The sequence below is a fragment of the Parambassis ranga genome, chromosome 12, assembly GCF_900634625.1.
Source record: "Parambassis ranga chromosome 12, fParRan2.1, whole genome shotgun sequence".
In the NCBI taxonomy this organism is placed as follows: domain Eukaryota; kingdom Metazoa; phylum Chordata; class Actinopteri; family Ambassidae; genus Parambassis; species Parambassis ranga.
In genome coordinates this window covers 6,869,016-6,888,409 of record NC_041032.1, presented here as the reverse complement: position 1 = coordinate 6,888,409, position 19,394 = coordinate 6,869,016, and the positions used below count along the sequence as shown (strand labels likewise).

The 19,394-nt window shown below is 40.1% G+C and overlaps 1 protein-coding gene across 2 annotated transcripts in view; it reads right to left on the bottom strand.

The window, feature by feature from the left end:
- sfswap (splicing factor SWAP) overlaps window positions 1–19,394 on the bottom strand; it is a 30,149-nt gene that overhangs the window by 3,965 nt on the left and 6,790 nt on the right. For both annotated transcript variants that reach the window (XR_003671456.1, XM_028417776.1), the window contains exons 6-18: window positions 19,206–19,306; window positions 18,224–18,362; window positions 16,217–16,466; window positions 15,824–15,976; window positions 15,573–15,666; window positions 11,155–11,227; window positions 10,469–10,572; window positions 10,245–10,374; window positions 7,652–7,848; window positions 3,865–4,256; window positions 2,911–3,045; window positions 2,615–2,740; window positions 1,133–1,205 (exon numbers count right to left, since the gene is read on the bottom strand). Coding sequence is in view for 1 of the 2 variants with exons in the window: in XM_028417776.1 (XP_028273577.1) it covers window positions 1,133–1,205; window positions 2,615–2,740; window positions 2,911–3,045; window positions 3,865–4,256; window positions 7,652–7,848; window positions 10,245–10,374; window positions 10,469–10,572; window positions 11,155–11,227; window positions 15,573–15,666; window positions 15,824–15,976; window positions 16,217–16,466; window positions 18,224–18,362; window positions 19,206–19,306 (1,967 nt within the window). In the remaining variant the exon portion in view is untranslated. The remainder of the gene's footprint in view (window positions 1–1,132; window positions 1,206–2,614; window positions 2,741–2,910; window positions 3,046–3,864; window positions 4,257–7,651; window positions 7,849–10,244; window positions 10,375–10,468; window positions 10,573–11,154; window positions 11,228–15,572; window positions 15,667–15,823; window positions 15,977–16,216; window positions 16,467–18,223; window positions 18,363–19,205; window positions 19,307–19,394) is intronic.

Sequence of the window (19,394 nt, the reverse complement as noted above, 5' to 3'; positions counted from 1 at the left end):
CAGCTGTTTCAATCTGCTGGCATTCGTTATTTATTTATTTTATTTTATTTCTCTCCTGTCTTTCTGTCCATATGGCCCAAAGCTTACTGTAACTTTAAAAATCCAAAAGAAGCTGACCACTGCAGCGACCCCATTCAGCTGTTTCTGCCGGTACCAGGCAGGTCTGCACCTAACCGGGCAGGAGTGCATCACTGGCGGCTGTATCAGCCTTTGAGACTGTCAGATAATGCACTTTAAATATAACCTTAAGGATGTTTGCCAGCAAATAGAGCAATCCCTTGACTTCTTATTACACACTGCTCACACAACAGAGTTAGATAGCATAACAATAAGTTTCCCTAGGCCTTAATTGAATGATCAATTAAGGCCTAGGGAAAATATCTGTATGTATAAGAACATGCTTTAGCTGTGAACGACAACAACTCTTGGAACTTAACAATGAATACTTCAATAAAAATGGCAACTTTCTTCCTGTTTCTTAATTTACAAGAACTGGAAGACAGTTTCAAGCCCTTGCATTAGTTCTGCCTGGTTCCTTTGCAGGGTGGTGAAATCCCACATCCCAAAAGATTTCTGCTGCAAAGGGCGAGTTCGAGTCAGGCCTCAGCTTCTGCCTGCCGCTCAACTGGTATCGACCAAAACCTTTAGCCTCTTTTCATCTAATTTTTTTTGGCTTCGCTCCCAGAATGAGTGCATAGGATGGAGATGCAATTTCATCCTGGATCAGTTGCTACAAGTTGCAAGTGTATGACTTATTTTGTCATTTGTGATTGAGGAGAGCAGCATGTGGCCATGAAAATGCATTCCTCTGTGATCTCAGTGCAACACCAGGAGAAAGTTGACAGGTCCAGTTGAAATGTGTAGCTACCCTAAGAGGTAAACAATCATGCTTGTGTTGCACCAACTCAATGTAGGTTCAGAAGCATGTGTTGATAAAATATGAATTAAATAAACAAAAGAATGTTCCAGTGAAAAGCTATAAAAACTCTGCTATATTCTGGTGTGTGAAAGTGAACAGCACTTTGCGTCTTCACTCTTTGCATGATGGAAACAAAGAACAGCACTCAGTACATTTATCGGATATGCAGTTCAGCAGAGGTCGTATCTGGGATAAAAGCACAAAGAACAATACCTGAGTTATTTTGGACTGAACCGAGGATACTATGGATGAGGACACCGCCTTGTCTTTCTCCTGAGAACCACCCCTGAAGAGAAAAGACAGAGAGAGGAGAAAATCAATCATGTTAACAGGCCAGGATATACAATATTTATGCTATTTTTCTGAAGCGTTCAAAGTCGGACAGGCGTCGGGAGGAAGAGATGGAGGAGGAGAAGGAACAGAGAGTCCATGTCCAAGTAAAAATGTCCATCTGCAGTGAAGCCAAAACCACCAAATGCAGCAGAGTACAAGATCACACGCGCGAACTGTGCGAAAATCCAGGCTGCAAACTTTGTGGATCTGTCTAAACCTTTTAATCTTTCAACAGTCTGACATTTCATAATTCATCAAGGGATTTTAAATAGAAAAAAAATCATGTGCATCGAGTTTATTGAACACAACAGGTTACAAGTAACAGCAGGACAAACTGCTGCTGACGTTGAGGTTTTAAGCTTTAGTCCACAGACATAAAAAAGGTGAACCTACGTGTCTGTGAGGGTACCACACTTCTTTACCTCTTATTGCCTCACTTCAACGCCCGAATCGACAGAAACATTCCCCATCCTTTCGTGCACAGTTTATTGCTGAGCTGTCTACAAAGGCTAAACAATCATTTCCCGTAATGACGCTGCAGCTGCTCAAATTACTTTGCCTCTCTGAAAAGACCAAACAATTACAACAAAACGCCAAAGTGGCCTTCTTCTTTGTGATAAAGTTGTTCTCACCTGCAGCAAAGGGCGTCACCTGACCAACAGCTTAGCAGAAAAATAGCTGTCGCAGTAAGGATCTGGATGTTTACATTTGTTTGTTTGTTCACTAAACAAATGAACGTGACCTCAGCAACTCACTTGCTGAGTGAATTATTACAATTGATCTGACTGACAGCTAACAGCAAAGAGGATAAGTCCCAGCTGAACAGAACTTCCTCCTCGCCAATGTTTCATCCTCAAGCATTCAGAAGTCAATGCATGCCACCTTAACAGTTTGTCGAAAACATTTTTAAACAGCAGACCCAAAGCCCTGAGACATGAGAGCGAGCTGCCTCTGTTGCCAAGGTTATGAAAGCCTTTTTTCCCCCCCGCTTTATGACCTCGATGCTGAAAGCTGTAGGCTTGAAGCTATAATATCACTGGGACTGACATTATTCGGTCAAGGGCTGACAGTTTTTAAACCTTAAGAAAAATAACAACAATTCGTTTTTAAGAAGACTGCGATTAAGTTAAGTAAATTAACTGCACATTATTTTCAGTTTGGCCTTTGACACGGTGGGCGTACCAACACAATGTGGTCGAAGGCTAGATTCTATGTTGTGTTGTGATCTGGAAAAACAATCCAATGACAGATTTACAAGCAGGTCATGTCATTCATCAGCTGCAAGCTGAACCCTGAGAGGAGACGTTGGCTTGTATTGGAGGAATAGATCTAAATGCTTAGCTGGATTATCGACAGTGGTACCTTGAGTGGGTCAAACTGGAGGCAGGGCTGGCTGATGGGGATAAAAATCTGCCGGGTGAGGAACATGGGGAGACAGAGGAACCTGCAATTTGCAAGGAGCTCTTCCTTCGCTCAGAGTGAGGCGACCTGGGAGAGAAAGGGATACATGAGATACATCCTAAATATCTCACAAATATCTTTTCTAACCTTCTCTGCTTTAACAGCTGTAATGAGTGTTTTAAGCGTTTAAGAAACACAGCGGGTGTTGATCCATGACTCTTCCACCTCAAACCGATGAAACCTGCTGTTAGATTTACCTGGATTTTGAATGTCCCTTGGGCAAACCGGAGCTGCTGCTGCTGGGATGATAGCGCTCCCGCTCTCTCTCCTCGCGTCTCTTCTCCGACGATGGGCTCCTCCTGTCCCTTCTCCCTGGGGAGTGTGATCGGGATCTGGTCAGACAAGAGGACAATGACAATTTAAGATGGGCACAGAGCTGTTAAATTAAACACCATGCAGATGCTGATGCATCTGAAATGAAGAATAAACTAGGAAGAAAAGAGAGGGGTAACACAATGACAGAGGTAAAATAAAAACAGAAAGCATTTTCATGAATGCCATGATGCTTGAAAAACACCAATTAGTGTGTGAAAAAGATTTCTATTTGAGGCTGAATTTGGCACAATTTACATGAAGGCAGCTAAACACAGCCTGTTCAAATGAGCCACGGCATAAAAACACATGTCAAAATTCAGTTCATTACTTTAATAAAACTGATATCACACAGACTCTCAAAATGTAAATGAGGCTTTTTTCCGAAACTAGCCTGAAAAGAAAACAGAATTAAATATTTATAGTTGTTATATGAGATAAATTACCTTCTTAGATTTCTTTCTGTAAAGAGCAGAGCTAAATTTATTTTGTTCCACTGGCTAGTATGCAGGGCATACATGTCATTTACCACCATAAAAATAGAAAAGAAAGTTACACGCCTTTTTTGAAAATCACAGCCAGAGAGGAACAGCTGAATCACTGCATTGCAAATCATTAGAAAATAAAATATATGGCCTGCTTGTACATGTCTTTTCCTTGTTGTAAAGCACATGATCTAGTCTACATCTTTACTTGCCGCCAACTAAAATGATTCCAGCATAATAACTATATAAAATAAAACAGCAGGTTTCTTCCCAGCGAACTAATAATATGCCACTTTCACTACATGAAGGGCTATAATTATAATACAGTGCATTGCTGGGTCCACAGCAGCTTACCGGGTCCTGCGGGACCTTCTGTAGGCACTGGGTAGGTAGTGTCTGTTCTTTGATTTGGACCTTGATCGTGACCTTGACCTCCTCTTGTGTTTTTTCTTCTTTTTGTCTTTGTCCCTATCTTTGTTCCTGTCTCTGTCTCGGTCTCGGTCTCGGTCTCGGTCTCTGTCTTTGTCTCTGTGTCTGTCTCGATCGCGATCACGCTCCCGCTCTCGCTCTCGCTCCCTGTTTTGTCCTTTGGAGGTAGAGTAAGACGACGAACAGGACGGGGCCTCCCTGCTGCGCTGGGCTCCGTGGTTCTCCAATGATAGTCTTTGATCCTGAGCACACACAGGTGTCGCGGTGGATATGTGAGGGGGTGCAGGATTGGTTGGAACTGAATAGACATCGTGCAGCTAGAGACAAAGGGAGGAAAGAGCAAAAATAATCAGAGTTAGTCTCTAATGAATCACTTTAAAAATAGAAAGAAGCCAATACATAGATTAAATTCTGACATCAAGGACACTGAATGAATCCCCAAATGCATGTTATCTCTGTACATCTGTTTGTAATCAATATGCGAGCCTGACTCCTCAAAGAAAGGCAGGGGAGGCACAAGGTTGGTTGTGCAGAGAGATTTATGCAATACCCTCACGCCCATCCAGAATTAATGAAATAAAAGTTTGTTTAATATTGGTGAAGCAGCTTTGGCACTTACAGTGTTTCCGTATTAATTTCTTCAAGAGCTCCTACTTGTTCTTGTGTTTAAAATTACTCAATATCTCTTGTAAAATTTGTATATCCTTTAGTCAGCAATAGGAAATGTAATATTAATGTGATCCACCGAAAAAAAGTAAATACTGTCTGTGCTTCATTTCTGTTTTTTATTTCTACATTGACAGAAGGTGAAAGATACATAATCATACATGCACTACAAGAGGGGCAGGGGGTTGTAACAGGGCGGCTCAAGGAAAGTCACTTGCTCTCTTGGGAAATTATTACTTCTATTCTCCTTTAGAAAAAAAAACCAATACTCAGCTGATTAAAAGATGGTGCCGGTTTCACAACATGATGCAGCTTCACACTGAGCTACAATGCTGCAAAGTGCCTCTAATTACTCTGATGTGGATCTGTTTGCTTGACCATAGTTGAAAATTAAAAAAAAAAAAAAATGGCGTCGGTCCATCGGCGGATTAAACGGGGTACCAAATCTTCCAAGGTCAGATTTTATCTTAGCAGGGTTAAGCTCCTGAGACCACTGATGTTACATATGTGCACTCATGGTGTATACAAACAGATAAAGAAAGAAATTAAAGGGCATATATGATCTGCTAATATTGAACACATATGGTGTGGTGAATATCATGACATGCGAGTCAAATATAATAGCCACATGCATTTAACGGTCCTAGTTCGGCTTAAAAAAAGCGGTTCAATTTCTCCAGTTTATCGTTCCTACCTATCTGCTAAAGTTTGCAGGAAATGGGTGGAGCATAAAAAAGGGATAGACGTAGGAGGGAGGGGGAGGGAAATCAGAGTTGGAGAGGACGATGATGAAAGAAGATGAAAGGAGGCGGCAAGTGTGGCGAAGAAGCAGAGGCAGGAAAGAACAAAACAGGAGACAAGTATTTCAAACTGACAGAAAAGTAGAGAAAGGAGCATGGCTCTGTTTGTGCACAGTCTGCCGGCTGGGTTGAGGGAAACATAATGAAATAATAATGATAAGAAGTAATGCCCGGTTTAAAATAAGGGCTGACATGTTGGAGACTTGTCTGGAACAGCTGGCACTGAATACATCTGCACCCTTTAACACACACACACACCTGCCCTGGCAAGATATAAGAGTTCAGACACAGTAAAGAGTGTGACAATGATGATGATGGTTTTTGTTATACTAAAATCAACCTCCTATACATTAAGCATATACACAACTAGACAACAGACATCTGTGATTAAAAACTGTTTGTGAAGGTTCGCTGTGAGAGCTGTTGAGCACACAATGCTCGTTAATTAAAGCTTCAACTGCAGAGCAAGTCTTAAAATCCCCCACTGATGGCTGCTAGCACCTTCCATATCATTACTCTCAACTTTATTCCTGTTGTCAGCAAAGCCTCTAATCTGAAGCACTGTAGCTCTTTGCAAACCTGAAAGGTTTTAAAACTGTCAGTGTGTGATGTAATACCGGTCCGCTGTCGCCGTATTTCGACCAAATGTATGAAAGAAACAATATGTTGGAGAATCTAAAGAGGCACTTGTATAAACAAAGGCTTAGCCAGCAGGTTCTGTTTAAACATGACAGTTTACACTCGCTGTAGAATCAACATGATGGGTGGAGGAGCTTACATCAACACAGCCAAGACAGCTCCTTTTGCCAACTCTACATCAGCATTCACATCCTTCGTCAAACATATTTAGAGCCGCAACACTCTAAAGTATTGCAGAATCCCGCTTTTTTCAGGCTTTCCAAAATACAGCATTAACTCACTCAAGCGTTGCTGCCAGTGCGCTCACTACATCTAGGCATTTTAATCACCTTAAAGCCGTTCTGATCTCCTTTCACTTGTTCTAAATTCAGGTTTGTTCTTCAAAGTGTTTCACCTAATGAGTAAATCAATACACATGCTTGCACGGTTCTTCAACTTTTCTTACCAGGTCTTGAAATTAGGGTGCAAGACTTTAATACAAATACCTGACCAGTCCAACAATTGTGCTGCACTCTTAACCAACAACCTCTAACTTTTATTTTACACAACTATCATTTAATCATGCCAAAGACTTGAGTGCTGGTTGTTCCTTGGGGGTTTTGTATGCTCTGATGGCCACTGCTATAGTCACAGAACATCTGGAAAAGAATGGCAGAGCTGGCGCAGTGGAGACAAAAGCCTGCCCGCTGCCACCTGTCCTAACAGGCAGGAGGCCAGTTCGCCTTGCATCAGTAGGGCTAACATGAGGCGCTGACATGCAACATCCATCACACTGATAGGCAATCTACACATCAAATGAGCGCTCAGTCTGATTTACACTATAAAGTATTCCTGCCTTTATTTTGGTCCTGTTTAATATGACAGACAAAAGTCTGCATTATTGCATTGCACTTATGAAACTTTACAGGGAAGGTTTTTATAACAGAGATACCAGGCAGTATCTCCAGGGCACACAGGCCACAGAGTTAGTGGATAGAAGCTATTCTCTATAATTAGGTTTTGGCTGTCCTTATTGGGAGCCGCACTGGGTGATTTAAACATTGGCCTTCTGCATGCTGTGTACTCTGGGCATTTAAGGTAGGATTACATCTGCAAAAGTTGACTTTGTCCTTCACCCTTTTTGAATTTATCGGTATAGGTAAATGGTGGGTGTATTTTTTTGTTCCTTATATCCAACCGTAAAAATAAAACAGTAATATTTGACAGAATATATATTGACCAGCTCAATGAACAACTGTTTATTTAGGTTCAAAATATGTAATTGGAGGAAGATGGGAACCTTGCAAGTGCAGTTTTGGGGCAGTTTGTGGCACCTACATGCTGGCTTGGTCTGCCTTCATTTCAAGAGATAGTAAAACTGTAAATACCGTTTTCACATATTGTGGGAACTCAGGGACTTCACAACCGTGACAAAAATAAAACTCTAAAATGCTGGCTGTGGTGTGACCTCAGATGACCCCGGGGATTTACTTGCGATTCAGAAGCGACTGCTTGGGATTTAGTCATGATTTGAGCAACAATGACTGGGTCAGTCCTCTAGCTAAAAATATATAAAACGATACACACAATGACAAGCACCGACCAACCTCTGTCAACCTTTCACCTACCTCAAACTGCACACATGAGTCTAGTTCAGCTCTCTTAGCTTCAGGCTCTCCAGTAAATGGGCCACGGAGGGTCTGTAGGAAAAGCGCTGCCTTCCTCTTCCTCTCTGCCTGTAGTTGTTTCTCCTTGGACTCCTTAGATGCCTGAGCCAGCTTCTCTCTGGCTGCAGCTGCGAGCCGATCCTCCAGTTTCTGTTTGGCTAAGGGTCAGGAGATGAGAGGGTAAGGACAGGAAAACATGGTTGGATTTTAGCCATTGTCCTGTTTTTAGGTCTTTCTATACGTAGATACACCTCAGGTATGTAGAGTTAAGACTCCCAGAGGGGGCGAGAAAGCTTGTACCATAAGGAGGATAACAGGAAAGGAGAAATATGATGGGGTAATTTCCCTCTATGGCTGTAACTAAATGTAAAAAAAGTATTGTGTCACTGTCTGGGGTTTCAGACAATAACACAACACAGCCTAAAGCCTGGCTATTGTTCTAAAGGACAACTGTGCTTTACTATACTATTCCCCCCCTGGAGGTTTATATTGTACACAAATCCATCCACCCATCCACCCATCCAGATATAAATGTACAGTATAATTTCACATTTAAACCGGCGGCAATTATTTTTAAGTGAAACATCAGCATTGGCCTTAAATTAACATTGACCAGCAGACCTTCAATTTGGACGAATAGGTGTCAGCCAAAATTCATATTGGCCATCACAGCATGTTGGCAAACTTAATATCTAACATCAGTTGATTACACATGGAGCAGACACACAGCAATATCATTATCCATTTGATGATGTGTTTAGTGTCCTCAACTCTGTTTTTTGGCCAGTGCTTAATTCCTGCTGCCACCCGATTTATGACCAGCAAACAGAACCAATGAAAACCAAAACAATGTGCTGATAGACACAGCTAAGGGTGACATTATTAAAGTGAAAAGGTTAAGCTTCATCACTGTTGCTTTTAGATTTATTACTGTTAATTAAAAAAAAGTTTTTATAGGTTTTTAGAAGTTCAAATATGGCCAGCAGAGTAAATCCTTATAGGCCTGGCAACGAATGTATCATAGATATTATATCTATATTAACAGAGCATTTAATATCTCTAAATAGATCTCTACCTTGTTTTCAAAGATTTGAGGTATTTTGAATGTTCTATCACCACTGTTAAACATGTGCATCCACCAGAAAATGCTTGCAGCCTAAACGATTTATGTACTTATCGCAGGAAACTGCATTTAGGGTGTGCGGCTGTTTTCCAGCCCACCAATTCAGATTAGAGTTTTGCTGTCTGCCACTGAATCTCTGGCTATCTGATCAATTTAGGCCTGCTGACTGACAGCTACTTTGCCGCACAGGAAAGCCAATTCAGTCAGCTTTCTATTAGGCTCTTCCAGGCTCTTTCTCTGGCCGTGTGTCAGCTCCAAGAGAGGCCATTATGCTCCAAGACTGTTCCACTGAACCTAAACGAGACCTGTCAACCCAGTTGATGTTGAAAAGTAGCACATTTGTCTTTGACTGTCTGTCTGTCAGTCTTTTCAGGCTCTATTTCGCAGCTGGATTATTACACTTTTGTTCCGTCCCTTTGGATCTCAAGAAATGCTTAAAAGCATGTCTTTAAAGACCTTCGCTGTCTCTAAGGCAACTGGCCAGGCAATTGACAAGAGGACTGGCACCTCAATCATCTGTCTTAGACAAGATAAACATGAAGTAGTTCGGCTTTAACTCCTTTCAAAGCCAGGGTGACTCAACTTAATTGCTGCAAAGAAATGTATGTTTCTTTACAAAATCAAAACCTCTAAAACTTTAAATGCAATTAATAGTACAGTCATACCGAGAACTTGGGAGTCTGGATAACATAGTCAATAGTCAGGTCCAATGAATAATTGACAATTCTAATTACAATGGCATCTGCTGCTTTTTATTTGACAGAGATGTGAAAATGTTCAAACGTTTCATTATTGAATATTTCGGCAGCTTGGTGATATTCAAAGAGGCTTCAGGCTGTCCAACTGTTTGAAGAGGGACCAATTTCAAATGTGTGGAGGTATTACCAGATCCAATTGATCAAGTGCATCAGCTGCTAGCTTCCAGTGAAAACAAAGCCAATTGCTTTTGAAACGAATATCCAGTGACTCATAAAAATACGTGAATATTTTTTTGAAAAGTCTTTCAATCATTTGGTTTACTGACCTCACAGTTCTGATCTGAGCACTCATAGTGTAACTTCTTACACAGGAAAGCCAGCGTCTAATATTCTACAACCATGAACGAACTTAAGCTCTCCATTACGCCTCCGGGAGAGATATATGATGTCGTTTACTGTACTACATAGCTTGTCTTTTACTGCAGGGTACGCCCTGTTGAGGGAATTTATAATTCACTTAGTGGATTTATGCATCTCCGCTCTTCCCCTTTTGTTTTTCTCATCAATTCTCACACTCTCCAGAAAGCTACAGAATGCCAGCAGATGCAATATCTTCAGATTCCGCATCCTAAATGATCCTTAATTTCTACTGGTGCTGCCTTAAATAGCAAATAAATGGCTGCAGTGTCATAAACAGTACAGAATGTGTAATCTTCATTGTTTATACTATTACCTTGTTTTGCTTCCAGTTCTTCCAAAGTGAGTGAGGGCCTCTTTTCCTCTGGTGCGCTGACTGTCGGAGGCTCCCTTTCAGTCACCTCAGCTCCACCCATCACAGGTTCGAGACCTTCATCTTCCAGCAACTTCAAGAAAAATATGTTTTGTTTCCAATAGTTAATTTTCTATCCCAAAACTAACAAGGAAGAACAGCAGTGAAACGACCAAGCTGAGCGAGACCTTGTCTTCATCGGAGTCATCGTCCAGTCGCACTCTGTTCTTCTCCAGTGGCAGCATGTCATTTTCTTTTGCCTTGATGGCAAAGCTGATGGGGGCAAACGAGGCTGGAAAGTGCAGAGTAAGGAAGTTAATTTCTGCCTGAGACAAAGCAGGTGGATAAACAGGATGGAGAAGAAGTCCAAAAGGTTATAAAAGAAGCAGAACGCAACAATAAAATCATATATTACAGCTGTTGTGCAGATGAAAGACACAGTATAACCCATCAAAAAGTAATCTTTGTAGGGCCTCGATCCGCACTGTGGAGGGCTGAATACTTTACTGGCATGCTACTCCAGTCTAGTTATTAGTTTCTGTGGTCTGCTGCCACTCCATCTGTGACATACCAATAGTCTGTCTGAAAGCATGCTTTAATTTGCATATATGTGCATCTTTATGTCTCCCGCCAGCAAAGCGGTAAGCAGACTCTTTCATCTTCGCATAGACATCTCTGGCCTGATATCACCAAATAAAATTGCAGATGGACTCACAGCCGACTGTGTATAAACATCAGCACACGACGCACTGGAGTAAATACACTCGTGGTTACTCTTATACACTTTTACTGCCCAGAAGCTTTGCATCCCATTTAAAAAGGGTATATACTAAATGAAAGAAACTATTAGTAGTACTGTTTGTTTATTTACTACCTTTTGTCAGCGTGGAATCCTTGGATGACTGGTCAGATTGAAGTCCGTCACCATCATCAATCCCTGCTCCAATCTGAATGAAAAGAAAGAGAATAGGCAGAAAGGAAAACATCAGCTTCCTAATTTGTGTTGAGTTGAGAAGTAATCCGGTGACATAGAGAAGCCGTGCAATTTGTATGTACCGCCTATACCTAATTGTGTTTTTCTGCAATGAATCCACATTATGGGTAAGCCTGGAGAACTCTGACAAGAGACAGATGGTGCCGAAAATGAGATTTTTACAGAAACCTGCATGCCTTCGTTTTTACATGGTAGACTTTTAAGGTGGGCTGGTTGTACAGCAGCAATATGTGGGAAAAAAAGTTGGTGCAAAAAAAGTTTTTCAAAAACACACGAAAAGGAATTGGCTGTCAAACACCTGTCAGTTAGTCTGCACATTTAATTGGCTGAATGGTTAAAGGAAAATAGAAAATGTTTATGGTGTCAATGTTACGAACCATCCATATTAGTTAAATGAGTTACACATTTGTATTGTATTCTGAAGACTGTTGCAATTATTTTAATAATTCATCTGCCTGGTTCAGGTTAGCCACCTCCCTGCTGTGCTGCAGTGAATGTTTCTGTGGAGAATTAAAAAAGGAACCAGTAAAGCAGTAACTGGAGCTTCATTGTACTTTGAAACCAGTTAGAGGAAAACAGAGCAATGTTAATGCCTGGCTTTTGTTTAAAAAAATGATGGAAATCAATGAAATAAGCAGCAGTATAAAGCAAGTAATTTGAGTTTTAAATGAAATACTTTGGTGTATAATCAGTAGCTAATCTGTGTTTTTCTCCATAATTTTCATTACTTGTCCATGTCAGACTCAGCTCTCTGTGACCTTCAGTATTGCACTACATTGTGACAATCATGCTGCAGTCTTTTTTGCAAGAATTATTTGTTGTCTTACAAAACAAATATATTAAAGGATATTTTAGTAATAAATCTTTAAGCAACGTGGTAGCAAAATAATATTTAAATATTTAAGTATTTTTTTACTTAACTTATAGTCTAGTTTTTTAAGAAGCACTTTTAGTTTGGTTAAGTTCTTTTCACTCCTCACTCACTTTCCTTTTTACCGTATATGCCTAACTTATAGTCTCATTGGTAGCTGTCTAATATTCCACTGTACAGTCTGTTACTCTTCACATCAGCAAAGTGTCTTCACAAAGCCCTTATAGCTAGCTTGTGTGCATAGGCGAGATAACCGAGAACCCTCTGTAGTAATACCTGTGGACCAAGTGCTCTTAGCTGCCATCCCAAATATAAACTACTGATGGAATGAGATGGAAACTTGGTGATGAAGCCAGTGCCACAGAAGGGAAAAACCTAACCTCCTGAGATACATTTTATAATGTTTGAAGAACGCTTCAAAGACAACTTCCTACTATTCAGCTGTAACTGAACAGTGCTTTCAACAGTCAAAGCACTTTAGCAAGGCCCCAGAGAATAGAACTCCTAAAAAGACTCTAAAATCAAAGCTCACAGGAGAAGAAGCAGGATGAAACAGACGCAACCATTCAGTGAAGACCTCACATGGAAAATATAGGAATCTGATTGTTCCTAAATTAAAACCTTTAACTTGCAGACTTAGAGTAATTTACATATTTTGTCTTACAAGAGAAGAGATCTGACGTTAGTGTTCTTTCAGCTGCTGGAAAGAACTCAAAAGCTTTTGCACAGCTAGGTTACTCAGGGAATATAATTAGATTTCTTAATTATTTAGAAAGGGAAAAATGCAAATGAAAAATGCTTGCAAAGCTCTAAATTTCCGATACTATCACATAACCGGGATTTGACCCTTTTCCTCAACTGAATTAGACTGTAAGACTGCCAAGGATTTCTGCTTTGTTTTATTTCCCTGATTTGTTCCAAATTGCTTTAAAAAACCAACCTTAACCTCGTTAAATTGTCAGCTCGGTTTGAAAATAAATCCAACAATACACATTTTGTTTATGAAAATTAAATCAATTGACTGTAAAAGAAAAGCCGTCACATTACAGTAAAATCAGCCAAATATAGAATGGATAATCTGACAGCACACAGGGGATGAAATCTGCTGCGCTATGTATCCCTCCTAATCTTACAGTGCTCTGCACAAATTTAATTGTGGACTTATCCACTTTCATATCCGCTTTCTTCCCTGCTTCCGTACACACCATAAAAAGGACATGGGGGCTGCTTAATGCCAGACAAATAATAGATTTATTATGCATTGTTTTAAGGTGCTCTCAGTGGCATTACAAGGCCACTATTTCTATCAGATGGTGCTCTTAACGTCACTACTGCCCATGCCAACATAACTTTGAAGTAGTCTTAGTAGATGTAGGAAAGAAATTAAATAATCTATATTCAATAGTATTTATCTATCATTCTAGCATTCTGAAGATTTCACATGTATAAATAAAACAATGCACCAGCTGCTGATTTTAGCAGCCTTATCACGTTCTTCCTTCAACACGAAACTATAAATAACAGCACTGACTGAGAGCACCGATATCTGCGTCCCATTGGCCACAGCACAAATCAGGAACACAAGGCAGGTTCCTTGATAGAATAGCAGAGCAGCTGCTTGTTGGAGCAGCCTGACCTGCGTCATAATGGGCCACACTTCTCTGCACTCTGACAAACTGATGGATTGGACAAACTGTTCTTTAAACTCTCTCTCACTTCACGTACTTTTTGCTTCTCCCCTTTTCTGAAGTATATTGCATTATTTAATGTAAATGCAAAAAGCAGCTTCATTTTGAGATGCACAGAATCTAATTGCACATCAATCTTTGGATTTCAACATTCTGCAGTCAGAGGGAAGTGGAAAGCATGCAAGACAGTTGCTAATCTTCCCATGAGTGGACGTCCCAGCAAATTCAACCCAAAAGCTGCACCGCTGCAGGCCTCACTGAGCATGTTAAATGTTAACGTCCTTTACATTTACAACAAGTAAGGCTTGTTACCATGTTGAAAAGCACATGAGTACAACTGAGGTTCTGCATTGGAACCAACCACAACACTTCTGGAACAATGCCCTATGGACAGATGAGACCAAAATAGAATAGTTTGGCCATAATGCTCACTGCAATGTCTATTTAAAACCAGATTTCAGCATTTCAGCAGAAACACCTCATAACCATTGGAGGGCTGATGGCTTGGGCACCTTGCAATCACTCCACCATGAACTCCTCTAAAGGCAAATGTGAGACCATCTGTCCCACAGTTAAAGCTTGGTCAAAACTGGGTCACGCAATAGAAAAATGATCCAAAGCACATCAGCAAAAATAAATAAAAGAATCAAGGTTTTACAATTGCCTAGTGAAAGTCCAGATATGGAACCTTTAGAGGGTTGTACAGTGGGAGTGGTAACTTTGACTGTACCTTGTTATGCTACTGTTGACATTAAATCTCTTTTTTGTTCTTGGTGTTGTTCACCTCCAGCATTCTGGATCAGTCTATCCCTAATCTAACTTTAGCATGGCAGGTCATCGCTGCCACAAAACAGCTAATTTCAAGGTTGACTGTAAGTTCAGTCAATGATTACACAATCTTTTCCCATTCAAAGCTCTGGCTGCACATCACTGTTAGATGATGATTGGTATAGGAGGGAACAGAGCCAACTTAATATCAGCAAATGTTATGCAATGAGTGGGGTACCTTAACATCCACCGTGGACTAAACACCAACTGAAGTTTGAGAGTGAGTGAGAGTTTTAAGAAAGACTGCTATACTCCCCTGATTTGCACACTAACATCTTGAAACATGATGAGAAGACTAAAAAAATAACATGACATGACCTGCAGAACACTGGGTGAAAACTTTCTCAATCAAGAAAAAATGATAACTGATAAACTATGACTTTCTTTTAGGTAATAACACTGAACACTTCATGAATAAGTATGTTTGTCCTCAACCCAGAAAAAACCTTTCTACAAGCTCCAACAACTGTTCTATTCCATGCTGTGTATGCAGAGCATCATTTGATGTCATTTAACATCATCAGTTTTGCATTCATTTTCAGCTCTTTGGGTTGCCATGGAAATCTGATATTGTTTCACTGACACAAACCTGACCTGATTTTTCTCTTTTAGATGTAATTTTATTTTAATTTGGCTGTGTGAAATGTGTCTTCTCTGTTGTACATGGTAGGAAGAACACAGATGAGCCAAGCTAGTCTGGCTTTTTATATATATTGCAATCTTAATCATGTATGAACTGCTAAAACCGTGACAGTACAGTCATTATTTCATGTTTTATGTAGCAGGCATCAAACATATTCTACTGAATAGTAATTCTGATCAAAGCTGCCACAGGAACGTGTGATAATGAAAGATGAGCGGAGAACAGACTCATGAGTGTACACATATATTCTGTATAGAGCTCATAATACCTCTGACAAGCCTCTTCCTTCCTTTAGCATGAAGTAATTCTTCTTGAATTCGTAATAGGTGTTGTACTGATGCCAAGACTGCAGAAAGTCAAACCTGGAGTGGACAGAAATGAGAAGTGAGCACTCATAAAAGATGAGTCAGAGAATGATGAAGAGGACTCAGCAGTATCAGAAGGCAAAGTTACTGATAAGAGTTCCTAAAACCAAGACCTGCTCAGAATGACAGATTTATTTCTGGTAAGAACACTTACCGGGGATCGTTCTTGGCACGGACACTGGCCTCAAACTTCAGACCGTTTCTCGTGACGTACTCGGCCAGTTTGTCGATGACTGGCTGGATGTCAGGTGGTGGGGGGATGATGGCTGGTACCGTTTGTGTAGAGGCTTGAACTTCAACTTTTGAGCTATTTAAATGTAAAATAGAAGATTAAAACAATGCTTACATTCGTAAATGGAATCTTACGATATGAAATCATTTCATTGAAATTAAATTTTCATAATATCTTTTACCTCAAAAACATTCAGTTAACCCAAAAGAGATTCATATTATGGATGACATGAAATTGATGAAGATATTTAAGTAGTACTTTTAAATGATAATAAGGCTAGTAGACAGATTATTATACATGTGCTTTACATCTTACCTGATTTCTGGGACACTTGGTTGAACAGCAATGCTGGAAACCTGAGGTGTGGTTGGTGCTGGTGTTGCCACTGTGACAGTTTCAGTAGGGATGGGTGTAGTCCCCAAATGGGGCAACGCCTCAGCAGAAGCAGGGGGTGCCATGACAGCAGAGGGCATGTTGTTATAGTACGAGCTGGCGTCTATGCCAGGGGGAGGCGGGGCTAAGCAGAACGAACCATCTGGAAGCATGTAGTACCCATAGTACATTGCTGTAAAGAAAAGAGGACAGCATAGCCTGAAGAATTGCACCTGAAAATTAAACAAAGGTGCCTGACAACGGATTAAATGTTCAGTTAATTTTACTAGGATATAAAGATATAAACGCAAGCTGTTAAAAACAATACAGTCATTAATAATAGCTTCAAAAGTATCATAGCTTTCATTTTAAGTTGATACTTCTATGCAGCCATAGATGCCACTCTATGCTTTAGGGTATGGGTTGTTTGTCTTGTGTGGGTCCCTCTAAGTTGAAAAGTGGAAAATATAATCATGTTTTAAATTGTATGTGAAATGATGCCACATATAAACAGTTAAAGCATGATTCACTAATTTATTTCATACACTTGCATCATGCAGTCTTTTTTTTAAACCTCGGTAAAGAACATCATCAGGTCAGGGAAAAAGTCATCTGCCATTGAAAATTGAATCTGTCATACCGGGCTTGGTTAGTGAACCCGTAACGAATGTGCCACGTTCGTGGTCAATCGCTAAGCTACATTTAAAAACCAAGGAAACTGCTATCCCCAATATTTAGCCCCTTTGATCATTGCAATATGGTTCCTCCAGCATGCAAGCTGCATATCAAAACTAATATGCACTTGATTTAAACTAAGATACTGCATTCAGGTTGCTCACTGTACACCAACTAAATGTGGTTGCTTAAGGTCTGGTACTGTTGTTATTTTAATATACAATGCTGCCACGTTCACTGCTGTTGTGCTATGTTTAATATGTCTATTACATTAATTGATTAATTCAGCAGCAGGATGGGAATATAAATCAACATGTGACCTATGTCGAAAAAAAGGTTATCTCACTTATCAGTGGGTATGCATTACAAAGACTATTTATTAAATAGAACAGAGGGCAACATGGGGACAGAGACTAAATAAATGGTCAATGTCAAAGTGGAGACAGTGTCATATTAACACATTAGTCAATGCGCTGGTTTGACTTTAATGACACATCCAATTTTCTCAAGTCAGGAAAATGGAAGACCAAAGCGGGAGCTCTCATTTACAAACTGGGATGCAGAAAAAGGACAATAAGGGCCAAAAATGGTCAGAAACATAGAATATTAGATCCAGCAGCATGGGAATGAGTGCATACATTAACCTAAAGAAAGTTGTTCACTAAGAGTTAATGGAGCAACATAAGACTGTATCAGCACTGTATCATAGGCATACAAATGTATTCAAAAGGTTAGACATAGCCAAAGTAAGCAGCTCCGCAACCACCAACAGCTCTTTTTCAGCAGCAAAGACCAGGCCAAGGACACACTCCACAACCGTCTCAGGGATGAATACATTTAAGTTAACACTCATGCATCAGCAGGAGCCAATGACCATTAGTTTATAAAAGAAACCGTTTTAGACGTAACTCTTTTTAGCCAACACATATAATACAATTACTTCATCAAGAGTGTTGTGACAGGTGTTTGTGTTCATACGTGACTGTACCGGGTGTTCTCCTTAACATGATTCTATTGAAAAGTGAATCACCTAGACGTCATATCTGAGTGTTGTTTTGTGTGATGAACGCATAAGAACTGGTAAGAGGTTTATATCTGTACTTGACAGTGCTGAACAGTTTTCTAAGAAAAACATATACATGTACAGTCAGGCAGACTGACTCTCTAGGTCACTTCTACTCTAAGGGATGAAAAATAGATTCCACATGTGGTAGAGGCTATTGGAGTCAGCTTAAATATCAGAAGTGTGGTTTTCTCTCTCCTCACTATACTCACGGTCAGCACTGTACTCCACCCGAGGAGCGGGAACAGCTTCCTCTGGCTTGGTTGCCGTAGTTGCAGTGCCGTTTCTTTCCTGTCGGGCTTTTCGTACAAGCGCAGCCAAAGGATGATCTGGGTCCATTACTTTAAGAGGCTGCAAATAATAGCATATGTCAGCAAGTGGAATCATCACATGTGCTGATCTTTAACAGTTTAGCCCATAAAACATGAAACTTGACTCTTAAATAGAAAAATGGGGGTTGAGTAATCAGAAAAGGAAATCCCTCTCGATGGGAGACAAGTGTTAGACAGCGTCGTACTAGAAGAAGCTCATTATGTTTCTTGACAAAAGCATGCTTCCATTCTTGCTACTCAAAGACTAATGACTGTCCTGACAAGGCACATGAAAGCATTAACAATAAGCTCTAACAGCATGAGAGGGAAACAGAATATAGTTGTTAGACATCAGACAAAGAAAAAGACACGGGCAGCACAAAAGGGGATGTAAATATATTGTCAGATGGCAGTCATTGCTTACTAGTTAGAACTGCAGCCCAACATTATCCTGTTAAAGTGTAATATTATGAAAGAGGAGCTCACAGTAAAACCCAAACATCAACCAAGTATCTGAAAAATGTGTCGACCTGACTCACTGTCCTTGGAAAACTTGTCTATAAAGTTAAAACTAGGGGTGATGCATCAACTTTTGTTGAAAAGTCTCGAAAGCAGGAACATGTCTGTTTTTTTTAAACATCTGATATACTGTCTTTGTTCAGTTTCATTTCAATTAAATAAATGGGATTTGCAAAACACTGCACACCTTTTCTATTTAAGCAGGATTCCATATAAAATTTTTTTTTATTAATTTAAAAGAGCTGAAAAATTGTTGTGAGAAAGATAAAAGGGGCTCTTTGTCAGCGTACCGCAACCTAATGTAAGGTTGTAACTGCATCAGACCGTAATGCCGCACACTAGGTAGCCTATTTAATTAAATTACCTTCACCAGTTCCTCCAGGCTAGAGTTCTTTTTAGGTGCAAAGAGGCTGGGATGGAGGTAGTTGCCATCTCCATCATCATCTGACTCATCTGAATGGGATTCTACAACAAGACGGCAAAATATTATATAACAAGTGCATGAATGAGCGCCATGATTAACTATAGCTTAATGTTTTTACTTGTGCTTCTT